This window comes from Micropterus salmoides, unplaced genomic scaffold (assembly GCF_014851395.1).
Source record: "Micropterus salmoides isolate LMB-PRFRI ecotype aquatic unplaced genomic scaffold, ASM1485139v1 Ms_hic_scaffold_7, whole genome shotgun sequence".
NCBI classification, from domain to species: Eukaryota; Metazoa; Chordata; class Actinopteri; order Centrarchiformes; family Centrarchidae; genus Micropterus; species Micropterus salmoides.
This window is the reverse complement of record NW_024044459.1, coordinates 9548529-9562514: the sequence shown is the minus strand read 5'-3', so window position 1 is coordinate 9562514 and position 13986 is coordinate 9548529. Positions and strand designations below refer to the sequence as shown.

The 13986-nt window shown below is 40.1% G+C and overlaps 2 protein-coding genes across 2 annotated transcripts in view; both read right to left on the bottom strand.

Moving 5' to 3' along the window:
* Nucleotides 1-1083, bottom strand: part of LOC119892022 (putative nuclease HARBI1) — a 6396-nt gene extending 5313 nt beyond the window's left edge. The window contains exons 1-2 of the mRNA XM_038704087.1: nucleotides 815-1083; nucleotides 9-171 (exon numbers count right to left, since the gene is read on the bottom strand). The gene's annotated coding sequence lies outside the window, so the exon portion shown is untranslated. The remainder of the gene's footprint in view (nucleotides 1-8; nucleotides 172-814) is intronic.
* The window catches only part of fras1 (Fraser extracellular matrix complex subunit 1), a 246426-nt gene that overhangs the window by 147905 nt on the left and 84535 nt on the right, over nucleotides 1-13986 (bottom strand). The window contains 5 exon segments of the mRNA XM_038703512.1: nucleotides 6381-6572; nucleotides 8593-8694; nucleotides 10773-10856; nucleotides 11680-11813; nucleotides 13608-13767. Coding sequence (XP_038559440.1) covers nucleotides 6381-6572; nucleotides 8593-8694; nucleotides 10773-10856; nucleotides 11680-11813; nucleotides 13608-13767 — 672 coding nt within the window.

The window sequence follows — 13986 nt, the reverse complement described above, 5'->3', positions numbered from 1 at the left end:
ACAAGCACCTCCATCTCCTGGCTCCAACCGTGATCTTGTGGAGAGGCTATTAGGTGCATAAGGTTCCGCATAGTTATTCTGATGACCCGAAAATCCCTCCTCAGGCACATAGGTTTCCATAGAATGCCATAATTGGGGTGGCTGAATTCAAATGTACCGACACCTGGTTTCCTATGGGGGGGGGGGGGGCACACAACGTTATTTTATTGACAAATTGTGCATTTGGACACTTATTTATATATACACATTTATGTATTTTTAAATCTATTTATGTCAACTGTATGTGTACTGTGTGTCTGTTTAGCACCTAATCACCAAAGAAAATTCCTCGTATCTGTAAAATACTTCTTGGCAATAAAGTTCTTTCATTCTGATTAAGTCAATGTGATATGCATAATCCTCTAAAATTTGCTGCTCTCACATCCTTCAACAATATTATCGTGATCTTAGCCATCATGGTGAAAAATATTTTACGCAGTAGAGAAATTACTCCAAGCAACCTGTAATTGTCACCCATGACAAGTGGTGTAGACTAGTGCATTTCCAATGGAACCTCTTTAAGTAGCCTACTTACTTTGTCATTTAATGAGTCAGCCAACATAATATGCTATGGAATATTTGTTAAAGGTCACTAAAAGATAACTAATAGCTTCCAAGTACTTATAACTGACAGTGGCCTGAAATGCCACAACAGAGAACTCGGCTCACAAGACTGACAGGTGCTTCTGATAATTAATATGACTTAAAAACACAAAAGTCATACAGCCTACTTAATAACCGTTTGAAAGATGAAGACAAAAAGACACTAGCCTACCTTTTGCTGCCGTATCAACGCCAAAAGGCGTCTCAAACGTATTTGTCGTCTCGTGGACCGCAGTTTTTCATTTTCCAACATTGGTGGATTACAGCCGCTGTTGCTGCTCCTGCCAGATGCTGTTTGGAAATCATACTGACGTACTGTTGCATCAAATCCTAACTCCGCTAGTGAGAGGGAAGTTCATCCGAAAGTGGCTGCAGTTTTATACCCTCCGCGTTAATTAAGGGAACTCGATTTGGCTGTGAGGGTGACTCCCACCAGAGTTCAATCCGTGACGGAGTGGAAGTGGCGAGGGTTTAGTTTCGGAAAAGCACTCTGTGTCTAATTACCTCATGTCCTCCACCTGGTCTTGGTCCCGCCCTGCTCGTTAATTAGTGTTTAAATGTTTGCTTGTTCTGTTCAGTTTGTGTGACGTTCTTGTCTGATACTGAGTGTTCCGTCCTACCGTTGTCTTTGGATTACTCTGCCTGTGCGCTGGATTATTTTTGCTTGTTGGATTTTCCTCAGTTTTGGACTTTACCTTGTACTCCCACGTAAGCTTGTTTCAGTTTGGTTTTTGAGTTACAGTTTTTCTCGATTGCTTAAACACATTTCTTGAAACTATGCCTCTTTTCTCTCGAAACTCTAAACACAAATCCACAACTTCTCACCCAATTCCCCAAACGTCCTATTTTCAGGTCAAAATCAAGCTCTTCACTCAAAACCATTCAATCTTGCTGAAAAACCAAACTTTGCCCTCAGACATAACACACAAGCCCTCAAAAACACACACACTACAACACAGTCTTACACTGGTGAGATAAATTCAAAACAATACTACAAAAACTGTTTTTAGTAATGTTGCTTGTGGGTCATCCCCTCAAAAACCTTTTCACATGATGAACAAACATAAGAAATACACACGTTTTATTCCTTTGTGTGCTATACAGTACAACACACCCAACAAATTATTCTGCCACAGCGTTTGGTCTTGGACAGGCCAGAGATTCTTGTTCTCAATCTCCTCCTCTGTTTCCCTCCTCCTCTACCTACTACTCCTCCCCTCCTCATCTTGCTCCTATCCAACTCCAACTGTTCCTCTTTCTTCACCTCTTACTCCTCTCCATACTGCTCTTTTTCCTCCTCCTCATCGTCCTTCTTCTCCTCCTTCTCTGGATCCATTGTTCCAAAACTAAATGAACTGATTCTGGCCCTTTTATCTGTCTATTGAAGCTTCTGATTGGTGTGTTATCAATTTTGACTGTTTGTGTTTTACCTTGGTAGCTGTGAACAATATTGAATGTCAGTGCTTTCTCAATGACCACGTGGTGTAGGCAATTGGAAATTAAGGGATTTGTGTCTAGAGTTTAGGGAAATGGGTGTGCTTTTTGAAAATGGTTTTGAAATTTTATTGAAAAGCCTGGTTATAGTGTTTAAGCAATTGAGAAAAACTGTAATAAATATTTTAAACTTCACCTTCATCACGTATTGTCTGCATTTGGGTCTACACCTAATACTGCGCTCAGCCACCAATGACATATACAGTATATATATACATTGGCGAGAGAGAGGACAAATTGCCAATGTATATATATATACAGTGGGGGAAATAAGTATTTGACCCCTTGCTGATTTTGCAGGTTTGCCCACTTACAAAGAATGCAACGATCTATAATTTTAATCATATGTACATTCTAACAGTGAAAGACAGAATCCCAAAGAAAATTCCAGAAAATCACATCATATGAATTTATAAAAATTGATAACCATCTGATGAGGAAAAACAAGTATTGACCCCCTGGACAAACAGCATGTTAATATTTTGTAGAAAAGCCATTATTGGCCAGCACATATGTCAAACGGTTTTTATAGTTGGTGACAAGGTTTGTGCACATTGTGGACACTCCAAATCATTCAGGTTCCGAGGTTGTCGCCTGGCAACTCGAATTTTAAGCTCCCTCCAAAGATTTTCAATTGGATTCAGGTCTGGAGACTGGCTAGGCCACTCCAGAACCTTGATGTGCTTCTTCTTCAGCCACTCTTTTGTTGCTTTGGCGGTGTGCTTAGGGTCGTTGTCGTGCTGAAACACCCATCCTCGACCCATCTTCAGCTCTCTCACTGAGGGAAGGAGGAGATGTTGGTCCAGAATTCCACGATACATGGCCCCGTCCATCCTCCCCTCAATACGATGGAGTTGTCCCGTCCCCTTGGCTGAAAAGCACCCCCAAAGCATGATGTTGCCACCACCATGCTTGACGGTGGGGATGGTGTTCTTTGGGTTGTACTCAGTGTTCTTTGCCCTCCAAACACGACGAGTTGAGTTGAGGCCAAAAAGTTCTATTTTGGTCTCATCTGACCACATCACCTTCTTCCAGGCCTCTTCTGAATCGTCCAGGTGGTGAATGGCGAACTTCATGCGGGCCTGTACATGTTTCTTCTTGAGCAGGGGGACCTTGCGTGCGCTGCAGGATTTCAATCCATGACGGCGTAGTGTGTTACCAACCGTTTCTTTTGTAACTGTGGTCCCAGCTGCCTTCAGTTGATTCATCAGTTCCCCCCCTTGTGTTTTTGGGATGATTCCTCACCGTTCGCATGATCAGGGACACCCCACGAGGCGAGATCTTGTGTGGAGGCCCAGACCGAGGGAGGTTGGCGGTGGTGTGGTGCTTCTTCCATTTCCTGATAACTGCACCAACAGTTGATCTTTTCCCTCCAAGTTGCTTTCCGATTCTCTTGTAGCCCATCCCAGCCTTGTGCAGATCAACAATCTTGTCCCTGATGTCCGTAGAAAGCTCTTTGGTCTTGCCCATGGTGGTGATGTTGGATGCTGGTTGTTTGGGTGTTGACAGGTGTCTTTTATACAGGTAACGAGGTGAGGCAGGTGTATTTGATGTAGATAATTGGTTGGGATTGGGGCTGTGTCTTAAAGAAAGACTAACTGGCTTGTAGGAGCCAGAATAGGGGGTCAAATACTTGTTTTTCCTCATCAGATGGTTATCAATTTTTTTATAAATTCATATGATGTGATTTTCTGGAATTTTCTTTGGGATTCTGTCTTTCACTGTTAGAATGTACATATGATTAAAATTGTAGATTGTTGCATTCTTTGTAAGTGGGCAAACCTGCAAAATCAGCAAGGGGTCAAATACTTTTTTCCCCCACTGTACTGTATATGTCATTGGTGGCTGAGCGCAGTCTTAGGTGTAACACACACACACATCTATACTGTATGTATGCACACATATAAAGCCAAAACCATCGTTATTGATTGTAATGATCGTGACACAGCTACATTATGCATGATGCTTATATAATAATCTGCTCAGCTCATAGACCTTGTAGTCCTTCAATAAGAATTAAAACATTAAAAAATATCCAAATTGGGGTTCTAAGCTCTGCACATTACAATGGCAATATACCACTAATGCAATTTTCTGATGCTAAAAACAGTACCATTACAGTACATTTTCAAGCCCCCAGCCCCACTCCCACCACCACTAATTTTAATTGTACCCCATTGCCTTTCTCTGCCTACTGACCCACACATGTCATTAAACCCATAACCTCCTTTTATTTGTTCTGCACACTCACACGCTGAATGAAAACTGCATGGCTCTGATCTTCTTAGCTGAGTGACCTTGCTCAATTCAGAGCTGGACAAATGCCAATTGTGCTACTTACAGCTAATGACACTTACCAACTGTAATTATCACCATACGACGTGATTAATGAGGGCTTCTTTGATCGTGGCAGAGAATAATAAAGTAATATTATTAAATGTGCTTGACAAAGGAAAACATTGGAAGAGTTGTTGAGTCAACGTGGTGCCAAGCCCAAAGTGGGTAATTTCATGGGATAAAAGTAACTATGGGAACACCAGCCAATAAAGGCTAAAAGGTTTGTTTTGTCCCAAAAAACTCCCACATCCAACATCCTACATTCCTAACTGGCCCAAGCCTGATAAGCATGTCTTCAAATGAAGGCTATACCACTGATGTTTCTGTTATGTTCATTTCATGTGACGTTGGGATAGTTTGTGGCTACAGGTTCTAGTGTTGAAACTGTAAGGCAAGTTTATTTAACCTCTGTTTTCTACAGTATTATTTCTATAAAAAATTTTGCCACTGTGTGCAGCTTTCACATAGATCAGTTTTAACCTTCAATTTACTTCATCTTATCTGAGTGAAATATGTGATGGAGGCATCCAATATTGTAACCTCAAATGTTACCCTTTCTCCCATTCTACCTAATTTAGATTTACTCCTAAAGACCAGTGAAGATAGTTACATCAGACCTTGTGAACTTGTCAATTTCACTGCAGCAAATTACACTGACTGTAGGAAACTGTGAACAAAGTAACTGTGACATCTTCCATTAACTTTTTAGTGGCCCATCTGAAGGCCAAGAAATGGGATTTCTGGGTGCAGTCTTGTTTTGGGGGGGGCAAGATAACTAGGGTAGAAAAGGTTAGACCAGGTGGAGCCTGAAGAGAAAGGTAGCTCAAATGATCATCAAAATCACCCTTAGAGGAGGCGTTATGAAGAAGCCAGTAAGTATGGCAAGTATGACCTCATGTACGTCACACACATTATCTATTCCAACATGGGTAATAAGTCTTTGTGCCACTTGGTGCTGTGGATTTTGACCTTGTTTTGTACCAAACTTGTCCCGTCCAAAACACTTAACGGCCCCTTGCTATGTTGTTTAAAACAATTATATGACAGAATACAACACTGCTAAAAGAATGCTGTTCTATATTCAGAAATGGTGTTTCACTGTAGTGAGTAAATTATCACTGGGTAGTTCTATTTGAACCAAAGTCTTTTATAGCACAGTTAGCAGGTTAGCAAACCAGCCAACAGAAATGACAGCTCAAAATATCCAAATATACAAAGATAATAAAGTTTTAGCTATTCATAAATTTACCATTATTGTATTCATAATTCAGCCTAGCATGCTTATTTAAGTATTAAAGGCTAGTATGACTAGTTTAAATTTGGTCAGTTAGGTTAATTAGCTAACGGAGATAACTTTACATGTTTGGACAGAATTTTAAAATTTTCTGTTAGGCTTTACAATAATATCTTACCTCTTGACTTTTTTACTAGGCCAAAACAAATTGCAAGGGTCTTTGTTCATGGTGTTATGTTGCAACAAGTACAGTCGAGGAATATATATATATATATATATATATATATATATATATATATATATATATATATATTTTGAACGCTTATCAGACACAAATTTTTAATACTGTAACACAAGACTATACAACATTGGCAATTTGTCACGCCAGAAATAATTTAATTTATCCGCAGAAATATCATGTTACAAGGTATTCTACCAGGAATGTGTGCTTGCCCATATTTGATAGGCATTTTTAAACTGTATTGTAGCAAATGTTTAGCCAGGTTAAACTTTTTAGCTCTCTGGCTCAGCTAAATAAAGTTTAATCAAAACTATTAGTCTCTTACAGTTATTCACCAAAGAAATGTTTGTGATAACAAACCTTACAGTTGAGACAGTCAAAGATGAGGCCAGATTTGCTCATCTGTGTTTATAATGATGGTATCAAGCTTACCTGCAGGCATTCAACACGACCACACTCTGCCCTCTGGCAAAGGACCTGGCCCCGGTTGCAGGTACAGAACTCACAGCCTGTACCGTTCCACATGTCTCCATTGTAACGCACGGCGCCTTCGTACAGGCAGCTTCCCTTGGCAACAGCACACTCATCACAGCACTGACCAGCACGCTTCACTTTGGTCTGACCCTGCAAGGAAGCAGTACAGCGAGTTTAGGTTCGGGTCTCATTTTGGTTTTCATGTACAGTCAGATGATAGGAATGAAGGAATGCAGACGGAGCTGCAAGACAAGACAAAGAAAATCCAAGGAGCTTATAAAAATGCTGGGTTTTGTTTGTGTGTGTTTCAGCAGAGATAGAAAAAGAGGATGACGGAGAGCGTGTGTGTTGCATTATTGCGGGAAAACACACCAAGCAGTTTGGACCAGATATTTCTTATGACAAGATTAGAGGTGTAGATTTACTGACACTGTAGATTTCTTCCACAGCTGAGAATTTGAGATCCTCTGTATTTCAAGAAGAGAGTTCATTTCATTCTAGAAAACCTCTATATTTGATATTCAAGATAATCAAGCAGGTAGTTACTAGCTCAGCTTCTTTCTCCTTGTATCTGCTTATTTCAAAGTGGTGGTTTTCAGTCCACTTGGATCCTCTCTTTTCTGTGCTAGATTCCCTTCTTTTTCTGCTATCATAGGCTGTTAAAACGTCCTCAGCCATGCTGAGATACATATATTTTTACTTAAAATTTAAAAATTAAATAAAAAAAGGATACTTTGAGTGACAGAGCAACGTGCCTCAGAAAGGTTTCCACTGGCTTCACAGCAGGAAGCCTGATAAGTGCTTCCCCCAAGAAGTGTTTCCACTTTATAGGTTTAATAAGAGAATATAAGGTCTGAATTCTATACTTTTAATTAGTGTGTGTGTTCAGCATTTTACAGTAACAGTGTACACTGGCTGCTTTTTAAAATACAAACTAAATTTAGAATTAAAAACTTGATATGCGATATTTAAGGATTTAACCCTCTGATCACACATACTGTAGATTTCCAAACATTGGAAATTACATTGATAACATTATTGTATCACTTGACATAATGAGCTTCCTTGTTTTGAGTTTTAATTGTTTTTATGCCTCCCTGCAAAAACTATTTCCTCTTGTTGGTCAACAGAGATCTTAAATGAACTGAAATATATAGAGTAGATAAATAGGAAATGTTTGTATAGTCTTACCTCTACATGTAGTTTAAAGGATAAGAGTGTCAATCTTTTTTTATTTTTAACAAATCCTATGAAAATATCATAAACTACTAGAGTGAATCCTACTAGACTCGAGCATAACCTTACCTACTTCCAAGGTGCTTTGGGAAGGAAAAAAACCTGAACAGGTCAAAACTCCAGCGATAACAGTTGTAGTACGAAGAACAATTTTATTGTCAGATCAACACGTTTCGGCTTGTGGCCTTCATCAGGGTCATCAGCGTAGTTCTAACAAGAACCAAGAGCACATTACTCCTATTCTTAAAGGCTTCCAGTTTGGTATAGAATATATTTTAAAGTGCTACAGCTAGTTTATAAATTACTTAGTGGCTTAAAGCTAAAACTCATTTTTGATATGCTTATGGAATATAAACTCTGTTGGGCCTTAGATCTTGAATCAGCTGGTCGCCTCCAGTCAGAACCAGCTGTGAAGTTGCATTTAGCTTATCTGCTGATATTACTGATGATTTTAAATGTTATAGTATATAACAACTTTTGCCAATTTAAAATCATTTAACCCTCTATGTATTACTGCAATGTAACTGCACTTTAACTGTACTATAATTTCAATTCCTTGGTCTACCTAATACTGTTTTGTTTTATCTTTTATTTAACTTGTCACTTGCATTAGCATTGTTATGTACTTGTCTGTGCGTGGCCCTTTAATGTCGTGTTGTGTTTTTTTGTCCTCTCTGACTTCACTAACAAGTGTTCCAGCACAGAATGAAAGCTGCAAGCTGAAATTTGCATGCAATTAACAATGAAATGTCAGCAGCCCGTGTGTGTGCTTTTGTGTTTGTGTGAGTGTGTGTATCTGTCAGACAAAGAGCGACACTTCTGTGTGGTCATGAATAGTTAATCATCTCTGAATCCATTAGTTTCAACACTCACTCACATTGTGAATAAAACTGAATGTCAATGAGTGCGCATGCACATGTGTAAGACTACCCACCTTGTCACAGGTGACAGGCCAACAGGTGTGTGTGTGGCATTTAGACTGGCCCCGGTCACACACACATGTGGTGCAGGCGTTCTTCTGCCACTGCTCGCCATGCTGCCAAGAAACACACAGACACACAACACTTAGACTATCTGAAATCTACACACACACTCTTACACAGTCTTCTACACAGTGAATCACAGGCTATTTGTAGGAAACTCAAAGCTCATTTGAATCCAATGAGTGTCTTCTTTTCTTTGTGGGGATGCAGAGTAGGAATCGGGTGCCTAGACGGTGTGAATGGCATACAAACACACAGGCTCACACACATACACACACTGTGTAGTCAGGAGCAGCTATCAGATGTCAACATAATTCTCAGAATGTTTAAAACAATAGTACTATATTCATGAAATAACAAATATATGTAGTCTAGACCTCTGAACTCCTTCTCACTTTTCAAACTAATCTATCCCAGTTTTAACCAGATGGCCAGACATCTTTTGATCTGCAAATTGTCAAATCAGTGCTTACTGGTTGGTGATGGTATTCAAAAACAGCCTAACTTCTTTATAAACCTCTGTCTCGCTGGCAGAGAAAATATTCATCTATGCACACTCTCATCGGGACACTAAAGTGAAGTGAAGTTGTCCCACAGCAGCTCCATGCCTGATGTGTTTCAGGCCTTCAATATATATTCTTTCTCAATTTGGGGTCAACTTCCTGTAGTTGTTATATCAGTGAAAAATGTCTTCTTTCTTGTGAAATAATGAAATAATTGCATCCTCCAGGCTTCAGTCAATAAATAATCATGCCGTTTTCCTAAAGAGGAAGGAAGTTAGGATTTAATCTGACATTATACTGTTTAATTTGGGTTGACTTTGCAAACACATACCAGTAGGTCACCTCTTTTTATATTGTTTATGAGTGTTTTCAACTCTAACAAGAGCCACAGTTTACAATTAGTGGTTTCTCACAGCTGTCTCACGCACGCACGCACGCACGCACGCACGCACACACACACACACACACACACACATTGTTTTCAAAACCCTTGCTATAAACCCTCAGGTCCTAAAACCACCACTTACTATACAAAACTGAACTTTGAATCCAAGTGATTATTTTCATTTTTGCCTTTTCAAACTAGGTCTCTCTATTAACAATTTAAGTCTGGAGGATGTAAATTAGTTCATTATTTCCCAAGAAAGAAGACAATTATTACAGAGATAACAGGCAAGTGTTTGACTAATGTGGGATTATGAATTCTTTAACATTATTTAACATTACATTAACAAAGTGCAAAAACCCTTACTATCAAAAATTACATCAAATAGAATGTCAAGTTTATCTGTCAGTAAGAAACAATGTAGTTGAATTGACATGTTTTCATGCCCATTTACAACATAGAACAACTTACAGACACTCACACACACACACAGTATTATGTGTGTACATGCATGCATGTGTGTACTTTTAAAAGGACTTGGTTGTGTATTTGAGACCAGAAGATAAGCGACATAATTCATTCTCTTTAATAAATTACAAATTGAGATGTCCCTGACACCCTGAAGGCAAAAACAAGTATCTGAAGCCATGACGCAAACGTGTGTGTGTGTGTGTGTGTGTGTGTGTGTGTGTCACACATTAGACAGGATGGGACACTCTATGATCAAAGGAGAAACTTGGCAGTGAGAAAGAGATGGAGGTGTATGTATGTGAGTGTGTGTGTGTGTGTGTGTGTGTGTGTGTGTGTACAATGTAAACACAGCAGGGGAAAGCAAGAGCAGAAGAGAAGAGGGGAGAGGAGAGGACACAAAAAAAAGAAGAGTAGAGAAGATAGAAGGGTAGAAGTGACGACAAGATGACAAACGCCCAGAAGAGAAGAGAAGATAGAAGCTGCTTGGACGTCTTTCATCTCAGTATCAAAATACACACATAGGCATTCAAGCACACGCACGCAAGTCTCCCTGTCATCGTAAAAAAATATGGTAATAGATTGTGCAGAGAAACACAAAATACAGTACAAAATGTGCCAGGTCACGTAAGTACAGATTTATAAGCTGTCATCAGCCGCCTCCAACACACACAATGGGTCTTCCAGTGGCTTTGTAACACAGACTATTGCCAAAAAAATAATGGCACATACACACATGTTTTAAAAATCGAAAATGAACACACAGGTGACCCACCTGGTGCTGTTTACCAGCAGACAGACAGGGGTTGGACACACACTGAGGACAGCACTGGCCTGGCTGGATCACCAAGTTCTCGTGCTGAAGGAGGAAGAAACAAAAACAGTCAGACCATGTGTGTGTGTGTGTGTGTGTGTGTGTGTGTGTGTGTGTGTGTTGTGTGTGTGTGTGTGTGTTGTTGTGTGTGTGTGTGTGTGTGTGTGTGTGTGTGTGTGTGTGTGTGTGTGTGTGTGTTGTGTGTGTGTGTGTGTGTGAGAGAGACAGACAGACAGATGTCCTACAATAATAAAAAACAGTGAGCACAAATCCAATTTCTTCTTCTTCATAGGAGAGTTTGGACTATGGGCACAAGTCCACCATTAACAAACCCAGCTAACTCTTGGATGGATTCATGGCTAGCTCTTTTGACTATCAAGATACAATAATGTATATGTAAAAGAGACAGCTTAATAGCTGTTGGATGATATATGCTGTGTATTTTTATAGCTAGCAGTTTTCCATTGCTTCATGTCTTTCTGCTTAATTAGGCTAAACACATAGGGTAGTGAAAGATGAGCATGTGCCATTCTTTTGGGTGGTGGCGTTCCCTTCAGTCACACTCCTGTGGGAGCCACGCTGATCCAACAAGGATTTATTACAATGTACTCAACTTAACTACAATGTATATAAAGTACCACTGTGATTTGGAATGAAAACAAGAGGTGGGTCTCTATTTTTGAAAAATAAAGTTGTCCATAAGGGATGCAGTGGAACAGAAAACAAGGCCACATTTGTAGAACATTTCTATATAGATGCCATCAACATTCATGCCAACAGGTTTTTTGAATTTGAACAAACGCAGAGCCATTGTAACTGCCAGTGTGAACATAATGAAAAAGTGTGTGAAATATTTCCAGAAACTCACCGGTTTGCAGGCCACTTGCTGACACTCTGCGACTGAACACTGGACTTCCCCGTTGCTGCAGACACATCTGGAACAGAGGCTGGGCTTCCACTCTTCACCGTCTCTGTACACAGTCCCCTGCCAGGAGCAAGACTCTGACACACACACACACAAACATAGATAAACACAGAATGAGTAAACAGTAGAATTAGGTGTCAGGTAATGAGCTGACTGTTTAAGCATTTTTTGCCCTCACATTCAATGATTTACAGTGAGGGAAAACAGTAGTTGCTAATTAACTGTTGAGAAGCATCATAGCAGCTCTAAGACATCATTAGAGTCAAGATTAACCTTTCAGCTCAGCTCCAGCTGCTCTGTGCACTCTAAAAACTCTGGGTTTGTCACAACAACACCCTGTATGATAGAAGACATGATGCCACACAAAGATGAAGTGCGGGATCCAAGCACCTGAGTGACCTTTTTCCAGGGCAAGTATTAGTCCACTAAAGACCCTGCCAGGTTCAGGGAAGTAAATGAAAAAACAAAGGGCCAGGGTTTCAAGATACAAGGCAAAACAACATGACATCCAGGAACATGATTTATTTATTTATCTAAGAAGTGGGTCTCCTTTATGGCTGTAATTAGGAAAATCACAAAATGATAATATACAATAGTTTCACTTTGTAAATTCACTTGAATGCACCATTTTAATCACCACTGTAACCCTGAAAGCATGAATCATTTTACGATATGAAAAGCTTTATCAAGATTTGCATTGGGAACATTTACATTTTTATTGCAGTTTTGGGTGGATGGATGCACCAACTCACAACTTTAGAATACAACATTAAATAAGGTCAAGGCCTCGCTAACAGAAGGAGTACCAGCAAAACCCTTTTGAGGTTAGAACCACCTGAGTTGAGAGAAAGAGCAAAGCTCATGTTTATTGAAAGAGGAGGAAGTGAGCGAACCTGAGGCAGTGTGCTGCTCTGTAGGACTGTCAGCTCCACGACAAACACATTTAGACTTAGGTATCCTTTGTGAATGTGTAAGAGCAGTCTAAATGGCGAGCCTTTGTGTGTACGTGTGTGTGTCTGTGTGCGTGTGTATGTAACTTGTGTTGTTTGGTTTGAAACTAAAATAATCCATGAAAGGAACATTTATAGCAGCTTTTTTTCATTTCGGTCATACAAGGACTGTTTTGAAAAATTGCATTGAAGGAAGTTTCGACACCTGAGGACTGAGAGTCAGCAGATGAAAAGCACTGCATTCACACACTACAGTCAGGTTTCCATCCAAACGTAGCATCAATTTTAACCACATTTCCAGAAAATCGGCAAAAGACAATGTGCGTTTCCATCCAGTACCGACATGTGAATATTAGTAGTTGGTTCATTGAGATTATGACGCTAATTCTCCAGTCAGTTGTAGTTACGTCATTGCAGAAGAAGAGGGTGCACCAAGATGACGCAATTAACAGCCAGGTGGATGGAAATACACTTTATGCTGTCAGACAGACAAACAGATGCTGTGTGGGGACAACAAATAAGCAAACATGGCAGTTCTGAAAAGCATTGTGTGTATTTTGTTCTGAAGATTGCTGCATGGTACACATGCAACTCTCAAAGCTTGTATGTCTGTGCTTGCAAGCTTTCAAAACAGTGACTCAACTCAGCTGCATTCAAATTCATCTATACCATAACCTTAATTTACAAAAATAAGAAGTAAAACTACTAAAACACTGAAACATCCACTATCTAATTTTTGTTGCTGTATGACATAAACTGAAACAAAAGGTCCATCTGGAGGTAGGAAACCAATAAAAACAGCACACAGTACAGTACAAACAAAGGGATGTGGAAAATGTGGAAAATAGACCTATTGTCTTTAAAAAGGAATCCATAAGAAACAGGCTGCATCTGAGATCTCCATGTGCAAATGGGCCTCACCTCCATTGCGGCCACACACGGGGCAGCACTCTCCAGCTGGGATAAACGGGCTCTGGTCCGCAGGGCAGCTGAGAGGGGAGCAGGGACGAGTGTTGCAGGATACACTCCCTCTGGAACAAACACACACTGAACAGGGCGAGGGACTCCACTGGCTGTCATGCTGTGGGAACCAGAGAAATAGACAGTTACGCACAGAAATACAACCAGATTGGAAAAAAGGAGGAAGATGCAGAGAGACAGTGGGATGAGGAAAGCTGTTTTGCTCTCTGTGGACGAGACAACTTTGTAAGCCTAAGCCTGAGTGACAGATGAGAGAACAGAGCCACAGAGGGGGGAGAAGGTAGATGAAAGATGTGCCAAAAAGAGACCATGGGAAGAG